Source organism: Fistularia commersonii, chromosome 25 (assembly GCF_037954325.1).
Source record: "Fistularia commersonii isolate RoL2024-O1a breed Wild chromosome 25, RoL_Fcom_v1.0, whole genome shotgun sequence".
In the NCBI taxonomy this organism is placed as follows: Eukaryota; Metazoa; Chordata; class Actinopteri; order Syngnathiformes; family Fistulariidae; genus Fistularia; species Fistularia commersonii.
The window spans coordinates 289,116-315,882 of NC_141308.1; the positions used below are offsets into that span (position 1 = coordinate 289,116).

General features: G+C 41.6%; 1 protein-coding gene across 2 annotated transcripts; it reads right to left on the reverse strand.

Moving 5' to 3' along the window:
• Positions 1-1,846: 1,846 nt before the first annotated feature.
• Positions 1,847-26,666, reverse strand: mmp16b (matrix metallopeptidase 16b (membrane-inserted)). 2 transcript variants are annotated; one of them, XM_086172788.1, is made up of 11 exons: positions 26,254-26,666; positions 23,367-23,515; positions 23,119-23,133; positions 19,359-19,475; positions 18,044-18,348; positions 14,414-14,575; positions 13,252-13,469; positions 13,023-13,161; positions 10,775-10,925; positions 8,501-8,616; positions 1,847-5,041 (listed from the first exon to the last, which is right to left on the reverse strand). In XM_086172788.1, exons 1-11 carry the CDS (start codon positions 26,380-26,382, stop codon positions 4,680-4,682), a joined length of 1,863 nt encoding a protein of 620 aa, XP_086028914.1. In that variant the 5' UTR covers positions 26,383-26,666; the 3' UTR covers positions 1,847-4,679. The 2 variants fall into 2 exon arrangements, with proteins under 2 accessions (XP_086028914.1, XP_086028916.1); XM_086172790.1 differs by lacking the exon at positions 23,119-23,133.
• Positions 26,667-26,767: the final 101 nt, after the last annotated feature.

Consider the following 26,767-nt stretch of genomic DNA (forward strand, 5'->3'; position numbering starts at 1 on the left):
CTGCTGGAGCAAGGGTTTAGGTGAGGCTGGGCCGCATCAGGTTTTTCCACAAGAAAAGCTCTGCTAAAACATTCCACTGTACTCAAATATCTTAATTTTTATTTTTCTACGATAAATAAGATGAAAAAATAAGTAAAGAAATCAAGAATTAAGCAATCATCTCAGTAATCACATAGCTAGCTTCGACTGGTGCGTTACCCTCTTTGGTTGCTTTCTTAAAAAAGCTTGTTGCTTCAGTAGACCTGTTTTAAGATTGGCAACTTGGTTGGCTCTCTCATCGCCCTGGTATTTTGCATAGTCCTCAGCATGTCTAGTTGTGCAATGACGTTTCAAATTGTATTCCTTGTGCACCGCAACTTCCTCTGTGCAAATAAGACACGTCGGGGTGCCCCTGTGGTCCACAAAGAAATACTGAATTTCCCACTTTTCCTGAAATTGTCTGTGCTCAACACCAACCTTTATCTTCACTGCAGGCTTTGAGAAAGACATGTTTTGGGCTGGGTAATATATATAATTCCACTGGGTGTCAATGTCGCAATGAAGTTTGAGTTTCAGTGTTTAGCTGACGCACGGAGAACGTAACTTCCACCGGTACCTGATCGGCTCAGGGTCCTGCGCCTGGGTCGGCAAGCACAGCACTGTTTGTGATTGGTTGAAGGTCAGAAACCATGGAAACCTGAAATGTTTGTGGTGCCCGTTTAACATTAAACTTAAATAAATAAAAAGTTTAATACAGTTTGAAAAGTTCGTCTCGTGGCTAGCATGGAGCTAATGCTAACACAGAGACACACACATACAACTCGCGTGTGTGTATATGTTATAGTGTTAGCTCCGTGTTACCGTCCAAGCCCTCATTTTCCCCGTCAGGTCTTGTGCTTCAGAGCACCCGGCTCCAGTCACAGCCACACCAGCGTGTTGTTTATCTGTTTAAATGTGTATTCGGCAGCACCGGTGAAGGCAGCAGCGGCAGGTTGTGTAAATCTGTGATTACATGTGTATTCAGCGCGGCTGCCTTCCCCGGTGCTGCTACAGCGGCGGGTTGTTTATGTCCGTGGTTTACATGTGTATTCAGGCTGGTGCTGGACACGGTGGCGTTCCCGGTATAACCCGGGTGCTCTGAAGCATGCGGCCCCCGGAATGAGACCGACCTAACTATTTAGCACACATAGCATCAAACTTGTGCGGGCCACACTAACATTAAACTTATATATTAAGGCGGGGGCCTCAAACTACCATCCCCCTGGACGCAGTTGGCCTGCAAGCCGCGAGTTTGGGACCCCTGGTTTAAGGATTTTTTAGATCAGCCTTAGGTTTATGTCTATGAAATCAACGCTACAGCTTTAGTTTCCATGTTTCAATATATTTGACTGTACCATTTCTGCTGTGTTTCATGCTGTCGACATGTCAAAAGTCATATGCATTGATCCAACTTTGAACCGACTTCTGTGTGTGTGTTTTCTGTGAGCATGATACAAAAACACCCATTATGAGCTTGCTTTAATTTACAATGTACATCATTTCATCATCCATTGAATAAATTTGTTCCAAACTTTCACTTCATAATCTCCCTTATGTAAATAGACATTTTTTTAAGTTTTCTTCCACACCCTTGGTTATCAGTATTGATCTGTGTTTGACCAGCCCATTTTCTTGTTTTAAGGACACGTCAGATTAGCTGTAATGTTTTCCAGTGTATGTCAAAGCAGGCAGAAGCACCAGAGGCTTGAGGCCATGATTTCACTTGCATTCAACCAACATCTTACATTTCAGGAGTATCAAGTGAGTTTTTTTTTTTTTTTTTTCAGGAAACAAAAGCAAGATTACTTGGTGACAGAAAAAAATATCACCGCATTTCAAACTCACTTTATTCACAGCGTCTCGCCCTCAGTACAATACAATGCAAGATTTGAGGTGCTGAACACAGACAAAATACACAGCAAAAATACAGTGCTGACTCGCTCCACTGGCCATCTGTAGTTCACATTTGCAGGAGCCTTCAGATCCTCACCGCAAATGCATAAACTGGTAAGACATCACACACAATACTGAGCCAGAGTTTTTCCCTCCACATTAAATTATAGTGGTCATGAAATTGACTGATGTGTGCAGCGATTCAGCTCCGCCTCAGATATCTGATTCTGTATTTGAATTGTTGTCTTTGCTCTATCTGATAACTTTTTGGTGTCTTACTCCAAACAATCTCAAACCCCATCAACTACAAGCACCTGCATACATGTGCAGCCATAGAGATTATTACCTCACCTGAAGATTAATATGTGGAGCCTGGAAGCTAGTTATTTCACGTCTTATATTGATGGAAAATGGATCTGACAATGGCTCGTACAGAGAACTGAACTGACAAGAAAGAACTTATACGATAATATCCAAATAACTAATTGCTCCAGGTGTGAGAGGAACACATCTTAAACAGTGGCATGCATTACCAATACTTGGATTTTCAGCTTTTCTCCCATACCTTTCTGTAAAAAAAAATGTTAACTAAGTACATTTTAGCATCTAAATTTCCTCCTACCTTCCTTGTAGAATGCAATGGCTATCAACACCACTTTTTTTTTTTTGGCTTGTTTTTTTCAGAAATCCTGCACAGAGAAAGTTTCACTTATTGTATGATTGTTTCAAGTAAAAGAGTAAGAAAAACAAGAAGCATAAATACATATATAAAAAATTACATCATGAATCCCCAATCATCGAGTAAACTTGAAAACCAACAATCATGTACTTACATGTTTGGCAGGGGACCAAAGGCATTTGCGAATATATTCCATAAGGATCGAGGCTGTGTATTGCATTTGATACAAAACATTGGGCAAGAAAAATATGTTCAACTGAGATCCACCACCACCTTAGTTATTAAATAAAGTGAACTTCTTTTAATGCACATTACACACTACAGTTTAAGGGGCCAAACATATACTGTATACACAATATATTGATACACAGTATATTGACATATACTGTATATATACATAGTTACAGACAGACTTGAATGTTGGAATTACTTGTTTTAGTGTTTCATCTATTATTGAAGTATATGTGTAGTTTTAGTGATGATTGTAATGATGTTATACAAAGGTATACATTAAATAAACAAGTTATACTAATTGACCTTTCTCCCTGGTATCTAGATACAGCAGTATTTTCTTTTTCATAATTTGCAATCCCCATTCTCGTTTAAAAATGTGGTTAGTGGTGGCCTCCTTTACCTTTTTCCCACATCTAGGTGAAACAATGGAACAATAACATGTATGCAGGTGTTATCTAGACATGTGAACATATTTTTCTTGAAACACATGCTTCTTGTGTCGATTTGTCTCTAATCATCTTTACTGCTATCTGCTATCTTTCTCTGTATGACTTGCTGCTGAGTGAAGCATTTTAACCTACAAACCTTATAAAAACCTGGAAAAATATGGGATAAGGATTTTGTAAACCTGTTTTAAATGTATAGATTGACACTATTTAAAGTGATTTCCAGACTTGGCAAGAAAAAAAGGAAAACAGAATACAAACTTCTCAATATGTGACACTACGGAACAGGACTGTACAGTACACAATAGTGTATGCAAAACCATACAAAAACACACACACACACACACACACACACACACACACACACACACACACAAACAAACACACACACGCACAAGCACACAAAACCCCTCCCTTTCTCCGTGAAATATAGTGGCAGATAAAAGCTGATATTCTTCTTGCCAACAGGTATTCAAGACTGCTTAGCAATTTTTTTAAAAATCGCTGAAGCCACCACAGATCAAACTGTCTTTAGCCACTAGATTTCAAGTTGCATTATGAGCGATAATTAATGCCTATATACACTGTTTGCATTCATACTATGCCATTCAATATCCAGCTTCCAGGGTAAAACAAAGAGAGCAAGAAAAAAACAGAACAAGGAATTTGGGATTAAGGCAGCCTCATAAATATTGCAAAGTTTCTGGCCCCTGTTTTTTGGAGACTGACTGCCACAACAGTCTTCAGTTACTAATGGCCGCTTCATACTCCACAGATTACGGCGTAGACTAGTTGATATGAATAAATATGGAAAAAATGAAAATCAGAGTATGATGCCACAACGTTTGAGGAATATATCAGTTCAAAAACATAATTGAGCAGTAATCCTCTTTGGAGGAAAATGTCATATTTGGTCTGCGTAGCAGTCCTTTTCCCAATGAATACAATGAATAATCTTTTACAGGGCCCTTAATTCTACAAAGCAAATATCAGGGCTATATGATTATGAAAAGAATGTAAAGCCTATGCCTAATGTTTCCACTGAAGTTGGAACTAAAGGCTTCATAAGCAGTGTGCAGACACAGATAGACAACGGACCCACTTCCTTACAAAAGCTTAGCTCTGATGCGTTTGATCCAAGATAAAAGTAAAATCAGATACATACATATTAGTTGGTATAAAGCATGTGGGTCTTTCACGTTCTTCAGTTGAGTTCCGATGATCATTTTGCCTCCTTGCAGCTTGCACTTTATCTGTTTTTCGAAGCAGTTTTAAAAATATGCAAAAATGCAAGCATTATGGACTGTACCCTTTACAGTGTTTCCAATGCCTCTTCTCCGGGTGTCAAGCAATAACTAGATGTTTATCAGAGTTTCATACCCGTCTGTATACAGCGTGTTAGCAATGCCTCAGACCCACTCCTGCATGGAGCGCTTGCAGTACAGTATGTGGCGCTGTGTACTCTTCCTCCGGAACTGGAAAACAGTGTATAGAAGGACCATCATGCATAGCGCAAGGACACAGGGGATAGCAATGGCCACTGCCTTTTCTGTGCCCCCTGCACTGTCTAATTTGATGACAACATCGACATCACTATTGTCATAGTGGCGCTCCTCTGCCACTGGGGGGCTCCAGTCCCAGTCAGGGTCTGGAGGTAGACCATCACATCCCATGAAGTCTCTAAGGATAGACCTTGGGTAGCCTGGTTCAACACGAAGCAGTTGGTTGTTGAACTTCCAGTACTCCTTTCCCTTGTAAAAGTAGGTAAAACCTAGATGGAAGGATTATAAGGTATGACTTTTTTACATAAAGATAGATGCATTCTATATATATTAACTTGGAATGGCACAAAATATTTGCTGACATTTTACTGTTTTTCAATTTATAATTTGAAATACATTCACTGCAATTTTCATGTTCTTTTGTCTGTTTGAACAAAGCTAATTTTCCAGTTATGTTGGAAAATTGCTACATTTGCTACATTTTTACCACCTAGATGTTTAGAGCATTGAGAGTTTTGTGATAAGTCCAGCTAGCCACAGATTTTACTGTTGAATATAGCCTCTTTTACACATACACTCTTCATTAGGGCCAGTAACATATTGTTTGAGTATGTTATAATCTTTTTCTTCTTCTTTCGGCTTTTCCCGTCAGGGGTCGCCACAGCAAGTCAACTTTCTCCATCTAACACTATTCTCTGTATCCTTCTCTCTCACACCAACTACCTTCATATCTTCTCTCACTGCGTCCATAAATCTTCTCTTTGGTCTTCCTCGAGACCTCATGCTTGGCAGCTCCAATTCCAGCATCCGTCTACCAATATATTCTCTATCCCTCCTCTGTACATGACCCAACCATCTCAGTCTGGCTTCTCTGACTTTCTCTCCAAAACATTGAACATGTGCTGTTCCTCTGATAGACTCATTACTGATCCTATCCATCCTTGTCACTCCCAAAGAGAACCTCAACATCTTCATCTCTGCAACCTCTAGTTCTGCCTGCTGTCTTTTGTCACAGTTGTAACATTGTAACAGTTTCTAGTCCATACATCATCCCTGGTCTCACCACTGTTTTGTACACCTTTCCTTTTCATTCTGGCTGAAAGTCTTCTATCACATAGTACCCCTGACACTTTTCTCCACCCATTCCAACCTGCTTGGACCCGTCTCTTCACCTCTTTTCCACTCTCACCGTTGCTCTGGACTGTTGACCCTAAGTACCTGAAATCCTCCAGCTTCTTGATCTCCACTCCCTGTAGCCTCACCATTCCACCCGAGTTCCTCTTACTCACACACATATATTCTGTCTTGCTGCGACTCACTGTCATTCCTCTCCTTTCCAGAGCATACCTCCAGCTCTTTAGATTTTCCTCTACCTGTTGTCTACTCTCACTACAGATCACAATGTCATCCGCAAACATCATGGTCCATGGGGATTCCTGTCTAACCTCATCTGTCAGCCTATCCATCACCATTGTGAACAAGAAGGGGCTCAGAGCTGATCCCTGATGGAGTCCCACCTCCACCTTGAACTTCTCTGTTACCCCTACAGCACACGGTACCAGTGTCTCACAGCTGGCATACATGTCCTGCACCAGTCTAACGTACTTCTCTGCCACTCCAGACTTCCTCATACGACACAAGACACAAGAGTCATATGCTTTTTCTAGGTCTACAAAAACACAATGCAGCTCCCTCTGGCCTTCTCTGTACTTTTCTATTAGCATTCTCAATGCAAATACTGCATCTGTAGTACTCTTCCTAGGCATGACGACATACTACTGTTCACAAATGCTGACTTCTGCTCTCAGTCTAGTTTCCACTACTCTTTCCCGTAACATCATTGTATGGCTCATCAATTTTATCCCTCTTTGGTTGCCACAATTCTGCACATCCCCTTTATTCTTAAAAATAGGCACCATCACACTTTGTCTCCATTCTTCAGGCATCTTCTCACTCTCTAAGATCCTGTTGAATAATCTAGTCAGAAAATCTACCCCCGCCTCTCCTAGACACTTCCACACCTCCACAGGTATATCATCAGGACCAACTGCTTTTCCACTCTTCATCCTCTTCAATGCCTTCCTTACTTCACTTTAACTTATCTCTGCTACTTTGTGGTCTACAATAGTCCCCTCATCTACCCTTGCCTCTCTTTCGTTTTCCACATTCATCACCTCTTCAAAGTACTCTTTCCATCTTCCCATCACTCTTCTAGCATCTGTCAATACATTTCCCTCTCTGTCCTTAATCAACCGGACCTGTTGTACATCCTTTCCAACTTTATCTCTCTGTTTCGCCAACCTGTATAGATCATTCCCACCCTCCTTACTTTCCAACCGAGCATACAAATCATCATACGCCCATTGTTTTGCCTTTGCTACCTCTATCTTTACCTTTCGCCGCATCTCCCTGAACTCCTGTCTGTTCTCTTAAGTCCTCTCAGTATCCCACTTCTTCTTTGCTAACCGCTTTCTCTGTATGTACTACTGCACTTCCTCATTCAACCACCAAGTCTCCTTATCTACTTTCCTTCCAGATGACACATCAAGTACTCTTCTACCTGTCTCCCTGATAACACTAGCTGTAGTTGTCAAATCATCTGGAAGCTCACCCTGACCACCCAGACCCTTTCTCAACTCCTCCCCGAAAACCATACATCACTCCTCCCTTTTCAGCTTCCACCACTTTGTCCTCTGCTCTGCCTTTGTTCTCTTCATCTTCCTTGTCACCAGAGTCATCCTACAAACCACCATCCTATGCTGTCTGGCAACACTCTCACCTACAACTACTTTGCAGTCACTGATCTCTTTCAGGTTACCTCGTCTATCAAGATGTAGTCTACCTGCCTGCTCCTACCTCCGCTCTTATAAGTTACCCTATGTTCCTGTTTTTTCTGGAAAAAGGTATTCACTACAGCCATTTCCATCCTTTTTGCAAAATCTACCACCATCTGTCCCTCTGCATTCCTATCCTGGATACCAAATCTGCCCATCACTTCTTCATCCCCTCTATTGCCTTCACCAACATGTCCATTGAAGTCTGCACCAATTACCACTCTCTCATTTCTGGGAATATTCTGCATCACTACATCCAACTCATTCCAGAACTTCTCCTTCTCTTCAGATTCACATCCCACCTGCGGGGCATAGCCACTAACAACATTGAGCATCTCACCTTCAATTTCCAATTTCAGACTCATAAGTTTATCTGACATTCTTTTCACCTCTAGGACGTTCCTAACAAACTCCTCCTTCAAGATAACTCCTACTCCATTTCTCTACTTGTCAGTACCATAATAGTACAACTTAAAGCCTGCTCCTAAGCTTCTAGCCTTACTACCTTTCCACCTGGTCTCCTGGACACACAGTATATCCACCTTCCTTCTCTGCATCATGTCGACCAACTCTCTACCTTTTCCTGTCATAGTCCCAATATTCAAAGTCCCTACTCTCAGTCCCAGGCTCTTTCCTTTCCCCCTCTCACTCTGCCTCCAAACACGCACTCCTCCTCTTCTTCTTGTTGTTGTATGTCATAATAGAGGGTTTTAATTATATAGTATCAAAATCACAATTTTGACCAATGAAACTGATGCTTGGACAGTTATTTTCTCATGTATACCTTCTTTCATACAATCACATACAACTTATAACACATTATTGTCTCTTAGAAAAGAATATGGCAACATTTTGCTGTGAATGGCATGATTCTTACTAGAATGTTCAACATACCATTAGCTTTATCAACAAATGCACCCTGTGGGGAGTCTGGGATACCCTTCCAGATTGTGATGGGTTTGGGATAACCTGGGTCCATGGTCCTCATGTCTTCATTGTACCTCCAGTATCTGTAACAAGGCAGAAATATATTCAGTAAAGGCACAGGATGTGTTGACAGATGTAGTTGGTAATATGTTGCCATAGCACGCAGTCAGAATTTAATTCAATAGTGCGTTGAATTTTGCAATAACTACATGTTGGTCAACAAAAATCTGCAATAACAAAACCTACACAGCCAGGCACGGCAGCCACCAGAGGGAGCAAAAAGGAGCTGTCACTTTTGTTAACTGGATGTCATCTGCATAACCTTTATGATTATACAGTATTTTTATCACCTTGAAGTTTCAAACCACTTTACACAGTGTTTAACATTCATCCATTCACACGCACTCACACAACGATGGCAGCAGAGTTGCCATATGAGAAATTAATCAGACCATTGGTAGCAATTGAGGGTTTGGGTCTTGCCCAAGTACTCAGAATTCAGACAGGGGGGAGCCTGGGCTAGAATCACCAACTTTCTGATGAGAGGGCTCTACTGCTCTACTAAGTGAGACTGTCCCATTATCTATCGTTCTGCAGTGGGTTAGCAAAGCGTGTTACTTAGCTTGGACTTGCCAACTAAATCTACTGCAATAGAGATATGCATTGTTTAGGTGTCTTGAGTTAAAATAACTGTACTGAAATTCTCATCGAAAACATCTTTAGAATGTTGGGGCTATCAATTCTTCCAAAGTATGCCTGGAAAGACCAAAGGCTCCAACATGTCATCTGGAGGAAATAGATTGAGAGATGCATTACTTTATACTGACAGTGACTAACAATTATTGAGCACTCCTGACTCTAATGAGAATATCTACTTATTCAGCAGCAAAACATGAAAACCATTACTACATCAATCAAAGAAAAAAATGTATAGGGGCTAGTGTAAGGAAGCAACCAATCTGTGGCTTTTGACTTTCTGCCAGACTAAAACGGTCATCGCACATGAGTCTGAGAATGTAATTTTCAGACACTAAGCAATTCAAAAGAACCATCATATAATAACAATCATAATATGTCATTTTAATAAAGTCAAACCAATGACATACTGTCAAAGACAGAGAGAAATAAAATCATTCTTGAAATGATGGACAGAACACCCTGTTGTCATGATTTGCAGCAGCAGTTTGAGAGATGACAGTATCATGACTAGGCATTTTGTCAACTTTAACAAACATGTCACATTTGCAAATTTCAAATTCTAAGAATCAAAAAAACTCAAAAGAAATTGTATAGTTTTGAGGGACCCTCGTTTTAGATCAGGAACTGCAGGTAACTTACAACAGTATCTTGTATTATTGGCCATGGTGGCCCACGGATGAAATAATGCCCCTAGGGAGAGCACGCTTACAACTTTATCAACTCACTAATTAAACCAGATTGAAAAAAACGTCATGATTCGTTAATTGTTTCTCCATTGGTTCTGCCTCAGCCTGCTAGGCTCACCCACCTCATCAGTTTATTCACCTTAACCTTGATGAACAGCTGCTGCTCTTCAGGGGCAGACAAATCTGCACCATGTCCACATTTTTGGTACAAGACTTTCCAGCGTTCTCCTACCTGCCTTCGCTTTTACTGCCCCAATTTGCCCTCCTGTTACCTACCCAGCCTGTTTCCAAGAACCCTTCCTGTTCCTCAGTAAACTCTTCAAACTATTTCTCTGGGGTGTGGAGTCATCATGGTTGCATTTGGGCCCATACACTTTGCTATCTCATCACTCTTATATTTTGGCATTGATTATCAATTTACTTGCTATTTATATAACTTATTGTTCTTGTTTTGGTTGTATTTATGCATCTGTCGGCTGATGACATGGGCCATGACCGATCAAGGGACTAATATGGAATTCAATTTAAATCAAATTGAAAGTGAATGTAAAGCATGTTCAATATCTTATGACATCACTTATTGGAACGGCTCAGAAAACACAGAATCTTGAAGCTTACACATAAATTTTTCTGAGAGCCAAAACAAGTCTCAGCATATTGTACTGGTATGCTGAACCTGAAACACAAAAATTGCATTCAAAAATGAAAGGAGTTAGCTGCCTAATACAAATGATATTGTAATTCTCCTATAGCTATCTGGAAGACTTAGTGGCTATTAGCACTGAGTGATTCCATATCTAACTCTTTGTTTGATTCTTAAAAAGATACAGTATTTTGATAATGGTCCCATACAGACCTATCTCCTTTGAAGAAGTAGGTTTTAGCAACATCCTCCCACCAGACTGCTGTCTCAATGCTCTGTGTGGGCATACCGCTCCCAAACAGTGAGATGTCCTGAGGGTATGACGGCTGTAGAGTGGTGTCCTTAAAGACCCAGAAACGGTTTCCTGAAGAATAAACAAAGTAGGAAAGATATTTCTGTCAGTATAACTTAAAATTTGGTTCTTGACAGTCATTATCTGCTCACTGATGATTCAAACTTTGTTTTGTTTTTTTCCATGTTTATTTGCAAATGTGTGATCTCAGGTCAGATGTATCACCATGTTTTAACATTTCTGCTTAGCTTAAAATCTTGCAGTGTAATCTATAATACAATACACGGCAAGATGGTGTTCAGGAGGCATTTCCACTGAGACTTATCGTTTTGAAGTTTATTGAAGTTTTTGTTACATTTAATTCGGTTTGATCATAAGTGCCTCAGGCAAATTGAGGAGAACTTCTGTCCTGATTTGATGGTAGTAAGTAGCCATACACAAACACATATATACAAAGACACAGACACACACACAAACCCACACAGTTAAGTCCCCCTGAGTGAATAAATAAAGCATGAGGCACGCTGATCCTTCTGGGTGACAGATGTCATGTTAATCTGCTTGATGGGTAGATCAATCGGACTTGCACTCTTTCTGTTGATATAGTATACAGAACATAAAACTGCAGATTCAACCAGTATATTGCAATTCTGACCAAATATGTATGCAAAAAGCTGTATAATAGCAGCAAATAGCTGTAAAATTAATAGTTTTTCTCCAATCACAATCACTAACTGCATATATTTATGTTTCTATATGGATGATATATATATATATATATGTGTGTGTGTGTGTGTGTGTGTGTGTGTGTGTGTGTGTGTGTATACATACATACACATGCATAATACAGGTATGTAAACCCAGGATAGGGTTTGATGACGAGCTCCTGGTGGCCAGTCCTGCACCCATGGGGCCTGGCTGGGCTCAGCCCATAAGGGCAACTTAGGTTCTCCTTCCCATGGGCTAACCATAGGAGGGGCCAAGGGGGTCAGGTGCAATGTGAGCCAGGTGGTAGCCGGAGCTCTAGGAACTTGGAATGTTACCTCTCTGGTGGGGAAGGAACACGATCTGGTGCACGAGACTGAGAGGGTTCCCGCTAGATATAGTTGGACTCACCTCAACGTAAGGCTCAGGCTCTGGTATCAGGCCTCTTGACGGTTGTAAGTCTGTTTAGTTTTCTGCTGGATTCATTTTGAGGGTTGAACTTCGCCAGGGCTGCCCTTTGTCACCAATTCATCACCGATTCATAGCTTTTATGGACAGAATTTCTAAGACAGCCAGGATGTTGAGGAAGTCCAGTTTGGTGGCTTCTGGACCAAACCTCTGCTTCTTGCAGATGATATTGTTCTGTTGGCTTCATTGGAACAGTCATTTCCAGCTCTCCCTTGAGCAGTTCACACGTGAATGAGAAGCGGCCGGGATGAGGATCAGCACCTCATAATCCCAGACCATGGTTCCCAGCCGGAAAAAGTTGGACTGCTGGCTCCGGATCAGGGAGGAGGTCCTGCTTCAAGTGGAGAAGTTCAGGTATCTCTGGGTCTTGTTCACAAGTGAGGGAATGACCAAACAAGAGATTCGACAGGCGAATCAATGTACAGCAGTGATGCAGATATCACTGTTCTGTCTTGGTGAAGAAGGAGCTGACTCAAAAGGCGAAGCTCTCATTTTACCAGTCGATCCATTTTCCTATTCTCACCTATGGTCATGAGCTGTGGGTCGTGACCATAAGAACAAGATCCCAGATCCAAGTGGCCAAAATGAGTTTTACTGCAGGGTGTCTGGGATTTCCCTTAGAGGTTGAGGCATTCAGCCATCCATCCTGCTCCTCCACATTGAAAGGAGACAGATGAGATGGCTCAGGCATCTGATCAGGATACCTCCTGGATGTCTCCCTGGTGTGGAGTTAAAGGCATGTCCAACCTAGAGGAGCCCCCAGGGGAGAACCAGGACACACCGAAGGGACTATGTCTCTAGGCTGGCCTAACAACGCCTTGGGATCCCCCGGAAAAGCTGGACCAAGAGGCCAGGGAGAGGGAAAGGCCTCTCTGCTTTGGCTGCTGACCCTGCAACCCGAACCTGACTAAGTAGTAGAAGTTGGATGGATGGATGGATGGATGGATATATACACACATATATGTATATGAATAAATTGGAAAATGTTTATATTACCTTTGAAAAATACAAATTTCCCTTCACTATTTTCATAAACGGCATCTATTTTAGCAGGTAATCCTTTCCAGAAGTAGTTAATCTGCATAGGGTAGCCAGGGACTACTGAGTTGTCTCGCACCCTCCAGAACCACTGGTCCTGAAGAAATGGACACATCAAAAAATATTATCAATACTGTCATCATTATTACATCAAATCTGCTTGAAACCTTTCAGAGATTTACCTTACCTTAAATACAAAAAGTTCTTGGCGTAGGATGGCCAAGGTATTGAATCCTCCATCACATATGTTGGGTTTTGAGTTGGGGTTGGATGGCTTTGCCCCTTGTGGGGGGCGATGAGGCCTGGCATGGCGGTCATGCTTTCGTGGGTCTGAAGGCAGGTGGAAGCGAGGAGGAGGGACTGTGGGTGGGGGCCTGGTTGGCTGAGGGGCTCTATCTGGTGGACCTGAAAAAGTTAAGCTAATTTACCCTCAGCTCTGCGATGATCTCTGTTAGAGTTTTCTCTCTATATTCATAGCTATGTTACTTTGACATCTCACATGAAGATGTGTGAGCACAAATGGCCTTCGTCTTTAACAGCAACCTACCCCTATGACCGCAAATTCAAATAAGCATAAAGGTGTTGCAGCTCAGTGGTAGAGCGCATGCATGAGGTCCTGGGTTCAATCCCGGGCACCTCCACTGTAAGTCGCTTTGGATGAAAGCGTCTGCCAAATGACTGCAAAGCAAATGGGAACCTACGCCCCTGATAAGGAACCTACCCCCCTAAATGTAAACAGGGATTACCCTCTCCCAGTATATGATCTTGTCAACAACACCGATACACTTCCCACAATAAAATGGCAAGTAAGGAGGATTCTCTGGATCTTGCCTCCAAAGAGCGCACCGAGTCTCCCCCTCTGCAGAGCTCAAAAGAATATGTACTTCTCTGTGTTATTTCTTATGACAACCTCAGTCTCCTCCCTACAGGCTTCAACTTAGACCAGCCTAAATCAGAAGTACTTCCCAACAATCTCTTTACAAAATCAACTTTAATCATATAAAAAAACTTAAAATACAAAGATAAAGTTGTGTTGTCTCATCTCTTCCTAAGATGAATAGGACATGCCTTTGACAGCTAGAATACACAGCTTGGTGCTATGCAAACAAATATGAAATAATTACCAAACCTGACCAGATAATATTTTATTTTTTATTTTACCCCTTCAATCTTGTTAATTGTATTTGAGCACATACTGCCTGTGTGAATTAGTGGATAAATTAAGTGTGAAATAATATGTTATGAAAATGATATCGCAATCATTATATGCCCAAAGAGTAACCACCAAAAGTTATATATAGATATGTGTATGTGAGTGTGTGTGTGTGTATGTGTGTGTGTAAACATACCATAGATTTTCTGGATGCCTTGTAGGTCATCATGAGGTAGTTTGAAGTTCTCGGTGTCCATGTACTGGTAGAAAGGAGCCATGATGGCTGTGGGATCATTGGAGTGTTCTAGACCAAGGGCATGCCCCAGTTCATGGACCGCCACCAAGAACAGGTCATTGCCTGAATAAGAGAGAGAAACAATTGCATTTGAGGAGTAACAAAACACTCAAAATATGAGCGCCAAAACAGCTAATTGTTTATACTTGATATTATTAACATTCAGTTCTCTCCAGGATCAATAAGTACTTATGATTCTGATAGATAAACAAACCAAGCAACTCAAACAACCTCTGACATTAGTTTCTCCTCCCCCTCCTTCTTGTCAGCCTAGCACAATGAACTGCTGAGGTCCCAGTTTACTCATATAAACAGCAATATTCCAATATCCCCCCCCCCCCCACACACACACACACACAAAAATGTAAAATAAAATCTTGCATCTATGGCCACCCCTTGTGTTACAGTCAGCTTACATTCAAAGGGGCATAACATTTGCATAACTTGTGACTGAAAATCTCTTCCCAGGGGATTACTATGTTTAAAACATGATATCCATCTGGCCAATGGCATTGTGTACTGACCTCAACCAGAAGCTACAGTACCTACCCCTCAACTATTCATCTCATAGAACTAGCCTCTTCCACTGATCCAAATATGTCCGGTAAAGACTCTCCAGTTACCCACAAGAGATACCATTAGTGCGCATGTCAACATGCAACATTTACAATAGCACCACTCTGAAAGCCCATTAAATTGTTTCCAGCTTTCAAGGCATAGAAACTCCAACTGGAGCATTTTGACAGCAACCATGTGGAATATTAGTGTTAGTTTTGTGTTTACTGTTATTATGGTTCCCCTGCCCTAATTGTGGAAACATGTTGTCCAGCACAGAGTAAATACTTTGTGTTGGACAACATGTTTCCGTCTGGCCTCACTAGTGAGACAATTATGAGAGCTTTCTGTGAGAATGTCTAGAAGGCGCCTAGACCTGACGCTGAGGTACACCATGAGATCAACATGAGGGACGTATTGTTAGGTGATGTTGCTTTAGTTCCTTTGCAATACAGCCTCAGGGCGGCACAGGCCAGTGTCTCCCTGAGCCATCCTCGGGGGCGCACAGGCCAGTATGTTATGTATCCATATATATATATATATATATATATATATATATATATATATATATATATATATATATATATATATACACACACACACATACATACATACATACATATATATGTGTGTGCACGTGTGTGCACATGTGTGTGTATATGCATGTATGTATAAACTTACATATACATAAACTTAGGTCTAATGGTCTAAATAGGGCTCATTAGAACAAAGCATAACAAGATTTTGTGTTCAAAAAATCTGTTTCTCTCTGACATATTGGGATTTTGGCCAAAATTGTACAAATCAAAAGTCAAATAGCACAATGAGTGAACATAAAAGTGCAACAACTCTGAAAGAAGAATCTTCTTAACCTGTCATTTCTACTGCCGCCTCTAAACTACAAACTACTACACTGATAAATGCACAACTAACTTCATCTCTTTGGTAAACTACTCCAATTTACTTAGAAGTCTGAAAATCTTCCTCTCATGGCAATTGGACTTGATTTTCGTCCCTTGAAGACATTGGAACTCATTTCAAAATTTCTGGGGCCTGTCTGGATTAAAATTGGACAGGGTTCAACCAAAATTCTCCAAATGTGAAACAAAGGACTAAAAGCTATGGGATCACAAAGACTGAGGCTCAGGCAGTAGTCACCAGGGTCTGGTTCCATTGATGGAGCTTTCTGGGTGGTTTGGAGGGTGCAGATAGGCCTGGTCTGTGTGAGCAAATTCATCTTGGGATCCCAGTATAGCCTTATATGTGGGCGAAAGGTAGTGCCCAAGGCCCAACTTTTTTCAGAGGCGGCATGCTGTTCTGACACAGATGACTTCTTTGACTGCTCTATGGAACTAGTAGACTTCTCTGGCCAGAATACAGACATTGCTGTGTTCGAAGGAGCACCTTATGCAGTAGAGGGTTAAAGAAGTCATCCTTGGATCTGAATATTTCTTGTTCAATTCCCGTGCTCCTCCTAGCCTGTCAAAGTGTTGTTGAGCAAGAACGTCCCTCTTTCATGGGCACTCCACTCCATTTGTTCTGGTATATGAATGATACATGGGTCAAGATTAAAAAGAAAGAGGTAGAAGGATTTACAACACACCTCAACATGATCGCCGCCCACATCAAAGTCACTAGCAAGGATGTCACTTATGCCAAACTTCCCTTCTTTGAATGTTGTGTTCATATTCTACAGGACAGGAGCCTGGATATCAAGATTTAATGGAAACCAAAACATACCAACCACTGTTTGCTCTTCACATTCTGATTTCAGAGAAATCTGAGTCAAAAACATCCCCCCATCCGCTGAAGGCTGAAAAACTGAGGTCCAACATTAAAGAAGGTTTTCTTTAGGAAAGCTCTTAAATCTTGTGGCTCACTAACTGGGCCTTTCCCAAAATTGAAACCACCAGATACAAGATCACAGAACAGGAGGAGGACAGTAACAAACGGAAGGACATTGTCATAACATATGTTGCTGGTATTTCAGAAAAACTCAAAAGGGCTTTCACTTTTTGTTACACTTTTTTTGAGGGGGGGGGGGGTTTACATAACAAGCATCATGACCTAGACCTGCCCCCAAACCAGGCAGTTATAGTCAGAAACTCCCCACAGGCCATTGGAACTAAGGAAGCCTCTTGGATCAGGGTTGAAACATCTTCAAGTGGAAAAAATCAAATCCGGTTGCCATGACAAGAAGATTTTGAAAATAATTTACCGTGACCTGGATTACTGAGAACCTCAACAGACAACCCAGGGGTGGGCAAACTACGGCCCATGGACCACATCCGGCCCATTGGTCTTTTTAATCTGGCCCACTGAAGACTGGTACAGAATTCATACTTGATGTGAATGATTGAATGATTGGATCAATGAATGTGGGAGCTCACAAGAGACTATTTTGTTTTTGGAGCTACTTGAGAACACTTGAGAATTTCCCTGGGCTGAATGACACACATTGGATTTGTGATTTAGCCTTTACTCTGGACATACTGACACACATGAATGAGCTAGATGTGAAGCTACAAGGGAAAAACTGGTTTGTGCATGAAATGCAAGCAAACGTCAGAGCCTTCAAAACCAAGCTGGTTTTATTTTAAAAGCAAATATCAGACGAGTCTTACATGTACCGTTAATAAATGCATTTTTTTTTTATATGTATCGCATCTTGTGCTGACCTGGCCCGTCTGTCAAATTTGAAAAGTAAATGCGGCCCCTGAGCCAAAAAGTTTGCCCACCCCCGGACTAACTCATAATCATCTTACCTTACTAAATACACCACTTATGATGGCAATGTACTGATTATTAATTCATTTGTAAATGTAATAGGCTGAAGATATCTATCAATTCTTCACCAATCTGTAAGGAAGTCCACCACTTAGTGACATCAAATTTACACATAGTTTGTTTAATTCAGTTTTGGTGAGAATTAATTAATGTTTACACCATTTTTATAATTGTTTTTCTTAAACTTACCATCGTGGTTGGGGTTCCCAAGGGTCCAGGGCTCATCAGAGTCAAAGTGAGTATCCCCTCCTATTCCGGGTCCTGGAAAATAGGCATGGGCAAGGAATCCCCCCTCCCCATCAAAGGGTGAACTGTCACCATGAAACCCCGAAGCAAAGATGATGGTGATGTCCACATCACGCCTTCCAGTCTCCAGAGCACTGTATGGAACAGCCTCAAATCGTAGTGGAGTCACTCCTTGCCATACATCAAATGCGCGCCGAATGGCATCATGGGTCTCCCGGGCACCCACCTTTGGTGTTACATTTTTTATGCTTTGGGAAGAAAAACACATGAAAAATTAGTGAGAAGAGGAACTAGTGAGAAGAGTTTACAAATAGTAAAACCAATGTGAATGTGAGTCCAGCTTCATCAATTTGTAGCCTTGTTGCCTCATGAATTAGGAGGGGTATTTTTTCACATTTCAAAATAGCTAATGAAATAAATAAATAAGATAATTAAAGAGATAATTAACAAAAAACTTGAGACAACTATTGCAAGCCCTGGAGCTTTCACTGAACTTTTACATAGCAGTCTATATCAGTCCCTAGCAGGCAGAGATCCTGAGATCTAAATCCTCTCTCCTTCTCTCTACCATAGCACCACTGGCTCTGAACCGACTGACATATTTGGAGAGGTTCCTCATCAATTAAAATTAAAGGTGGGAGAAAAATTCGAATAAATTGCCACTGTTATCGTCTGTTACTGCTGCAACCTGTCAATTTGCAGTTGTGCCAGAGTCCTGATGTGCCAGATTATCTGTTCTCAGAACCTATTAAAGGATAGAACTTAATCAGGGGAGATAAAATGAACATTTGACTATTTCTGCTAAGATTAGGGGCATTTTACACTCTGGAATTTCAAACAATTTTATATGAGAAAGGAGAACAGCCTTCAGTCTTCATGCGTCTTAGCCAAAAATGTTTGTTTTGTATTATGAAACAGGATAATGACTGAAAAGAATATATAAGGGTGTTTAACAGATTTATATTAACTATAAGCTGTCAAAGCCTGTATTTCCATTTGCCCACAGGTTATTTATACATGGAAAAGAATATGTATGTATGTGAATATGTATAATATATATATATATATATATATATATATATGTGTGTGTGTCATTACAGGTAGAGCATTTGAGCTGTCTATATGAAAACATTTTGCATGTGATCCAAAGGTATAAAAGTGAAGGTAGACAGAGGAGAGCTGGGGAAATTAACACTTACAAATATGAACACTACAACTGGCACAAAAATCTCAATGGTTGCTATGACAACTGTCTCACCTGTAGGTGATGTGCGTACGTTGCCACTTTTGTCCTGTCAGCGCATATCTTCGCTTCCTTGACTTTAGAGTGCTTCTGAATCTGTCCGGAACACCACAGCGAGGCTTTTGCATCCAACTTAAAATTTAGGGGAAGAAGAGAAGAGAGTATTGAGATTTAAAAAATCCATTTATTGAAACCCTGGGATTACATAAGACACAAAGGGAAAACATAAAATACACAGGTTAACTCAATAGCAGTGATAGATTCCATCCATCCATCCATTCATTATATAGCCCATCCTACACTTGGGGTGGCAGGGGGATGTTGGAGCCTATCCCAGCTGTTGTTGGGAGAGAGGCAGGGATGCACCCTGGACCAGTCGCCAGTCAATCACAGGGCCACATATAGAGACAAACCATTCACCCTCTGAATTCCACATAAGCAGCCTGAGGAAGAACATCCTCTGGTGTGTCCACTTGATGACCTTTGAAGAGTGAGTCTTCCATTTCAGGTCACAGGTGATGATGGTGCCCAGAGTCCACCACCTGTACTACAGAGTTGTTAATGAGAAGTAGGAGGTGTGAGGGTGGATGTCGACAGAAGTCCATGACCAACTCTTACTCAGTATAGGTTTTTCTTATTTGCATCTTCAAATTTATTGGAAAGTGCAGTCTTTAAGGTCAGCAGCAGGCCTAGTCCTTACACACCACAACTCTTGTCAGGACTGTCAGCGAGGAGAACCTATAATCTCTCTACCCACTACACGGCTCGTAGCAGAAAAAATCCATTGCAAACCATTTCACGTGGTGTAGAAAGGCCGTTCAAATTTCTGTGTAACCCTGTTAAACAGCCTGACAGGAGTGATCTGTCCAGAAAGGTTGTTGAAAAAAGGTTCCTCCAACAGCCACAAACTCAGGGGTTTATCACCAATCCGCCTGTATGTTAAAATCTGCCAAGCTAGAAAAACTGTGCTGTAATCAAAATCTCCAGGCTGCATCAGGAATAGTTGTCGATCTAGACCAAAATATCCTGCCTGACGCAAAAGCCCTTTAGGCACAACCAGCCAGTAGGGCACATATTCATAGTCTTTTTTGTAGTCTGCAATCTGATACTTCGATCAAAATGTCCATTAGGCCTTCATCGCCCTCTGCTATGGGCTAATAGAGCAATGCAGCTTGGGTCCAATGTTCCCCCAACCAGAATAATTCTAGGATTATCCTCTGGATTTCCTCATACAAGCCCTTTTGCCATCACAACCCCACACATGAATGCCAAAGTGTTGAGGCAATCAGATTACTGATCAATCAGAACTATTCCTTTATACATCAACTGGGGTAGTGTCAGGGTTTCACACCTGATCCCGATTTGCAATCGGCGCCAGCTACAGCAGATGCCGCTAATCAAGATCCCTATAAAGGGCAGCGGCACGCTCTGCCTGGCGCTGGGGGATTGTGGCTCTCAGCCCTGCCACAACCCCACCCCATCCCACCCCACCCCACCCCATCCCATCCCATCCCATCCCCACTCCGCCCGCCCTGGTCGCAGAGTGCCCGACGCCTCTCCCTGGTCGCAGAGTGCCCGACGCCTCTCCCTTGTCGCAGAGTGCCCGACGCCTCTCCCACCCAGATCCTGCAACCCGTCCTGCCATTTCAAAGCAATAAAAGCGCTTTCAACCTATCCCTGCTCTGAAGTGTGGTTCCCTGCGTGAGTCCGCCCCAGCGGCACGTGACAGGTAGCAACCTCCTCCACTTTGACATCCGAGCACACACTTTGTTCTTCACAGTTTCTGCGACCAAAAGCCTCATGCCCCAAATATATCCCAATACCTTAAAACAATGCATCCTCCAACAGAGGCCATCATGGAAACTGTGCAACATTAGGGGCATGCTTACAACCATTGGTCTGGGAGAAATTCTATCGACATGTTATTGTTGTTATCGACATGTTCAATAAAGGCTGTTAACACTAAGTCAAGCCTGCAGTGATTAACATAATACACATCATCAGCGTGAGCACAGAGAATTGGGATACAATTCATCAGCAAACCCAAATGCTTTGAGTGCAGAAAATAAATGACACCTATGTCCAGTAAAAAAAAAACGTTGTTGAAAAACCAATATGACTAGACCTGTTAGCCAGGAGACACTATTGATTCAAATTTTACGAAACTCACTGAAATGATATTACATTTATACAGTCAAGGGAAAGAGTTTGTCGAGTCTACCTGCAGATTGCTGCAGCTCCAGACCTATGTGGACTATCTGGATTGTGGGTTTTTTATCCTGTCCAATTGCCCCTCTGAGGCAAATAAAGTGCCTCAAAATAAAGTGATTCTGGTTCTGATTCTACAAGTAACCAGCAAGTCATGAAACAAAACAGTTAAAACAGTTAGAGGAGCCTCACTCTCTCTACAACACTTGTTGGTGAATAAACATTAACTAGATAAAAAACAGTGTCGTTGATCATCACAAACAAATAAGAAACTGCCTTTCACAGGCTCAGCAGACAACAGAAAATCTGCATTCGCTGAGGCTTTGAGGATAATAGCTACACCTGTATTCAGCTGAGTTTAATGGCTTAGGTAGTAAGAACCCTTCCACCGTGAGCCCCAGTCCACCTCATCCGGTCTTGTAAAAAAAGCTCATCTAGAGGTTTCTGACACTAAATGTCAGAAATTAACACTCTTGTTTCTGTCCATCCCACCATTAATGTTTAAAAAGTTTTTCCAAGAAAAGCATGGAGAAAGAAAAGAACAAGAGAGACCAGGAAATAAACACTAAGAAGAGAAAAAAAAACAAGCGAAACCGATGCGGACACTCAACACAATGTGGCACTTCAGCTGTCCTGGGCTAGCATAGGCCATCTTCGTAGGAGACCCGTGAGTCCAGTCTGTGGCAGCAAATCTAAAAACATGAACACTCATCCTACTCAGAGACTGATTGTGCTTTAGATCTCTGCAACCCGTACTCAGTTTGAAAATGAACTTAGAAGCGTTCGTTTTCTAAAAGGTCCTTGGACATAAACAGTAGGAAGCCAGAGATGGTGTTCCGCATAGGGGGAACAGACAGAGTTGACACCTTTACAAACATATCTTTAATGACCACACTGATAGCTATTAGCACATCGGCTTCGCTTTTCAGCAGAACTATCACTGCTTTGATCATTCCTCATGTGTATGTGAGGTTCCAATGTCCTACCTGCTTGCTGACTGAAAGCAGCATTTCTTCGACCAACACTGTACTATCCAGCTGAATTATCCGCACTCCTTGCCGGAGAGACGGAGATGGTGCCTCAGAGGCCACCATACCACTGGTTCACAAGCACTCCCAGGCAGGTGCCTGGGTACACCTGGCATCTCAACAATCAATACACCATTAAAGAAAAAATAAACGATAATGTATATAGGATAGATAATGTGAGTAAAAAATAGTAACCCAAGAAACACACGTTCAACCTCCTCCTCGCTCTGACAAACCAACACAACAGGAGAGAAGAGAAGAGAGTTTTGAAGACAAGATATTTAAACTTGATGACTTTAATTCAAACACCTTAACATGGTGCACCTTACTGAAGTTAGCGGTTTTCTTCTCAGGTATCACAGTAGAAAGATAAGCATTGTGTGCAAACTGAATGGCAGTAAGTAATGTTCAAACAGATGATAGCTAAAGGGGAAGCTGATCATAAATCAGATGTCATGTTTTCTCAGTCATACCACACCTGAGAGGCACAAGGACAGGCACACACAATACATAGACAAAACAAAAACATTAATTCTCACCTCAGAGTGATATCACTGCATCACCGTGCAAAACGAGAAGAAGAACAAGAATTAAAACTTTCGCCCGCTTTGTGTGTTGCAAGGTGGTCACAGGTGAAGGTCACATCTAATTCTGTTTTTCTTTAAACTGTAACAACCCTACATCATTTTGTTCCAAATTGTAAATCAACCTGATTTCATTGTCTGCAAATGCAAACGTGTCAGTTGTGTTTGTGTAGTCATGTCTGCATCATAATTTGTATACTCACTCCTTGGTCTCCTCATCCAGGGTCCCTGTGACATTCAGACCATAGACTTGCTGCATGGCAGCAATGGCTGAGTGCATGGTTTGGGCTGAGCGCAGGACAGACATGCCAGGTTCTGTGCGGGGAAGGTAACCATATCTTTGTAGCCATCCCTGTAAAAAAAGCAAAAGCAACGGATCCATTTGGAAAAGCGGAAACCTTTTCAGGATTTGTTTGAAACAGGTCACCTCTATTTTAAACTTGGGGTACTGGAATCATACCCTGAATGTTGCACATTTATTATTCTCTTATACATGGCAGGGTGTTATAACTTTGAATTAATAATAGTTAGAGCACACTAGTTTCTCTATTACAGTATAAAAAAACTACCCCTGGCAGTACCATCACATTTAGAGACACTTTTTCCCCTGCAGTGTATACATTATGAAATTAACTATTTGTATAGTCCTCATTTCTAACGAAATTCTGCAAAATAAACCCTGTGGCAAAAATTACCATAGAACAAATACGCCGCAATGACCTCAATGCATGAAATGTACAGAATGAGATTAATTTCTCTTTTCTCTAAAGCTACAACTGGTTAAAAAGCAAGTTTTTGTTATAAGCTGCACAGGTTGGGGCGCATTAATCTACGTATTCAAGAATTACATTTTGACTTCCTCTTGTTCGAGAATGTACTCCTTGAATCCAACATGCAGCTGAAATGGAAAGTGAATCCTTTATCAGAATGACAGACATGGTATTCTCTTTCAGTGAACTGTTTGTGAATCAAGTTGAGGCCTATTTGTGGGCACAGTGTTTGACTATTTGATGTCCACAGAGTCAGTTTGTTTTGGCAGAAGGCAGAGCAAGGGTAGTTGGAGACATGATCAAATACTGGTTATTTTTTAATTTTAGGAACCCATTCAGTGAATTGATTAACAGAGACAAAATTAAATCAGTAAAAGGCTCTGAATGTAAATTCTAGTCATACTTCGATGACCTGTGCTCACTGATGCCAACCATTGCCAACCAGTAATATACAGCTATGTGCCTCTGAGTCGCTGCGTTGTACTATGTCTCGTCTACAACATACATTTACCAGACACATAACGCTGATTTTATGTGAAGTACCTATTTGTTTGTTATCTTAACATCATGTCTTTTATTTTATGTGTATTCAGTGTATTGTGTTTGTTTCTTGCAGTCTTTCTTGATCCTTGTTTTTTGTGTCCTGACATATTAGTAAAATTTTTCGGAATGCTGCTTTACTAAAAAGGCTTAATAAAAAGCTTTGAGATGGCTTAATTATTTTTTATTTCTACATTTTCCAGAAAAAAATAATTGTCTTTCATTTTTCACAGTTCCCAACAACATTTTAAAAATGAGCATACATTCCCTAATTTATGATAAATGGAACAATAATGGGAGTAACTGCTGTCATCATTATCTTCATTGTTCCTCTCCTTTCAGTTTCCTTTTACTTTACATCTTTATACACATTGATATGAAGCACTGATGTATGAATCGCAGGAGCTATAGCTGTTACACTGATATTGGCAAATGGAGATCCAGACAAATGAAAACTAAAAATCATTAATAGAATTCTATGTGCACACTGCTAGGAGGTTGTCACCCATTAGAGTGGTATGGAGTCCTTGCACAAAAGCACCAGATTGGAAGCTAAATTAATATGAAGAAATTTGTTATTGAGTTACCCTACCCAGTTCTATGCTGCAAGTGATTTGAGGTGGCACATTTCCAGCCATCTGCCTGTGTTTGTGCCTCTACTCTGTTGCCAATCCGGTAATAAAAAGCAATATGAGTATGGCTGGCTGAGCATAATTTATTTTGCATTTCACATGAAGCCCTGTAATGTCACACTATAACTATTATTTTCAGAGAGGAAACTGCTCTGTGCATGCCATTGCAATGGTTAAATCTAAAATCCCAAACTGAATGAAATGCTGAGAAGCCTTAAAGGGGTAGCAACTGTGCAGGACTGTGCCTCTGTTACAGTCTGCCCCCCAATGAGAAAATATGGCTGAATATATGGCACAATTGTGGGATCCACATCATCCTGTGGGGCCCACTCCAAGACACATCCCCTCCGTTGACCGCAATGACGTGCCCTCACCATCCACTGCCCAAGCAGGCCAAGCAGCTACAAACACATCCTGTGAGATGTGTTCCAGCAAGCCAATCTAGCCATCCCGCCCCATTCAGTCTCATAACTGCTGTACTTCACGCCTTGTTTATCATACCCTCCCGCTCTCCTCTGTGGACGTTTCCTGTGTTTTTTTCAGAGGATCACAGAGAAATATCAGGCAGATTTCAGTGAGCCTTAAGATAGAATATCGCGTGTGCGTGTGCGCGTTCTCGTTGTTTGTTCTTGCTTTTTGCCTGCGAATGTCTGTGCACTATTTGATTTTTTCAGAGAGGTGGGAGGGGACCCCATGGTTTAGATCAAAATTACAGAAAAGCAAATCCTATTATGCAACTTGTGCCTGTAAATGCTAAATCTCCTCCACATCGCGATGCTGCTGCTAGAGCACGATTGACTTGATGCTGGCCCGTGACAAAACTGTGTCTACTAGACTACCGTATGCAATTCGTTTCTGGGTTACATATTTGGGATTGACTTTGGTGGCTCCTGGACCGCAGTGCAATAACCCCAAAGGAGCATCCTCCTGTTCAATCGCGCCGTGCAAACAGGAATGCGCGACATTCTCGCTCCTCTGTGCGCGGACTGTCCCGAGGTTCACAAAGCCCCCATATTCAGCGTCATTCTAATTGTGCCCACGGAAAACACAGAACGTCAATAAACATGTATTTGACGCCGAGGTAAAGGATGTGGGGTAGAGAGCACGGTCATTTATGAAAATCGCCGTTGGAAGGCCGTTTATCTTACCTCAACGCTGAAATGATGATGCCCCTCTACGGATACACCGCACGAAATCCACAGCCAAAAATGCAAGCAGAATGCTGCCGCGTAAATGTAATCCGATGGTTTTGTTTTACTGGGGGATGCTAAGGTCATAATGACCTGTTTTTCACGAGGGTTTATTCGAAGAAGCCGCCCGTCTGCTTTGGCTTTTGTGTCAAATGAAAACAATCAGGCGAGCTGTCAAGGCAGACTCGAGAAAAAATGGAGAGAAGGACGCCGTGTTTTGTTTTCTTGTAAAGATCCAGAAGGTGGCATAAAGTGATCCAATCTCAAACAGAGATAACGTGACATGTTAGAGCCGCAGCCCTCGCCATTCTTATTTACACCGAGGGTTCTCCATCTATCCAGCAGCATCAATCCCTGTATACAGTAGGCTACCCAGTCTGCGCAAGATTGGCTCTCTCCCGTTTCGACGCCTGCGCTTTGATTTCTCTCACAGCGCAGCGTCGTTTGGCACCACCGTGAGAGATGCCCTACC

Coding starts and splice junctions, on each gene's coding strand:
- mmp16b (XM_086172788.1), bottom strand. CDS start 26,382: ATGACCTTAGCATCCCCCAGTAAAACAAAACCATCGGATTACATTTAC. Junction 13,162..13,251: donor AAGAACTTTTTGTATTTAAG/GTAAGGTAAATC, acceptor CCATTTCTTCAG/GACCAGTGGTTCTGGAGGGT. Junction 10,926..13,022: donor GAAATTTGTATTTTTCAAAG/GTAATATAAACA, acceptor TTTATTCTTCAG/GAAACCGTTTCTGGGTCTTT.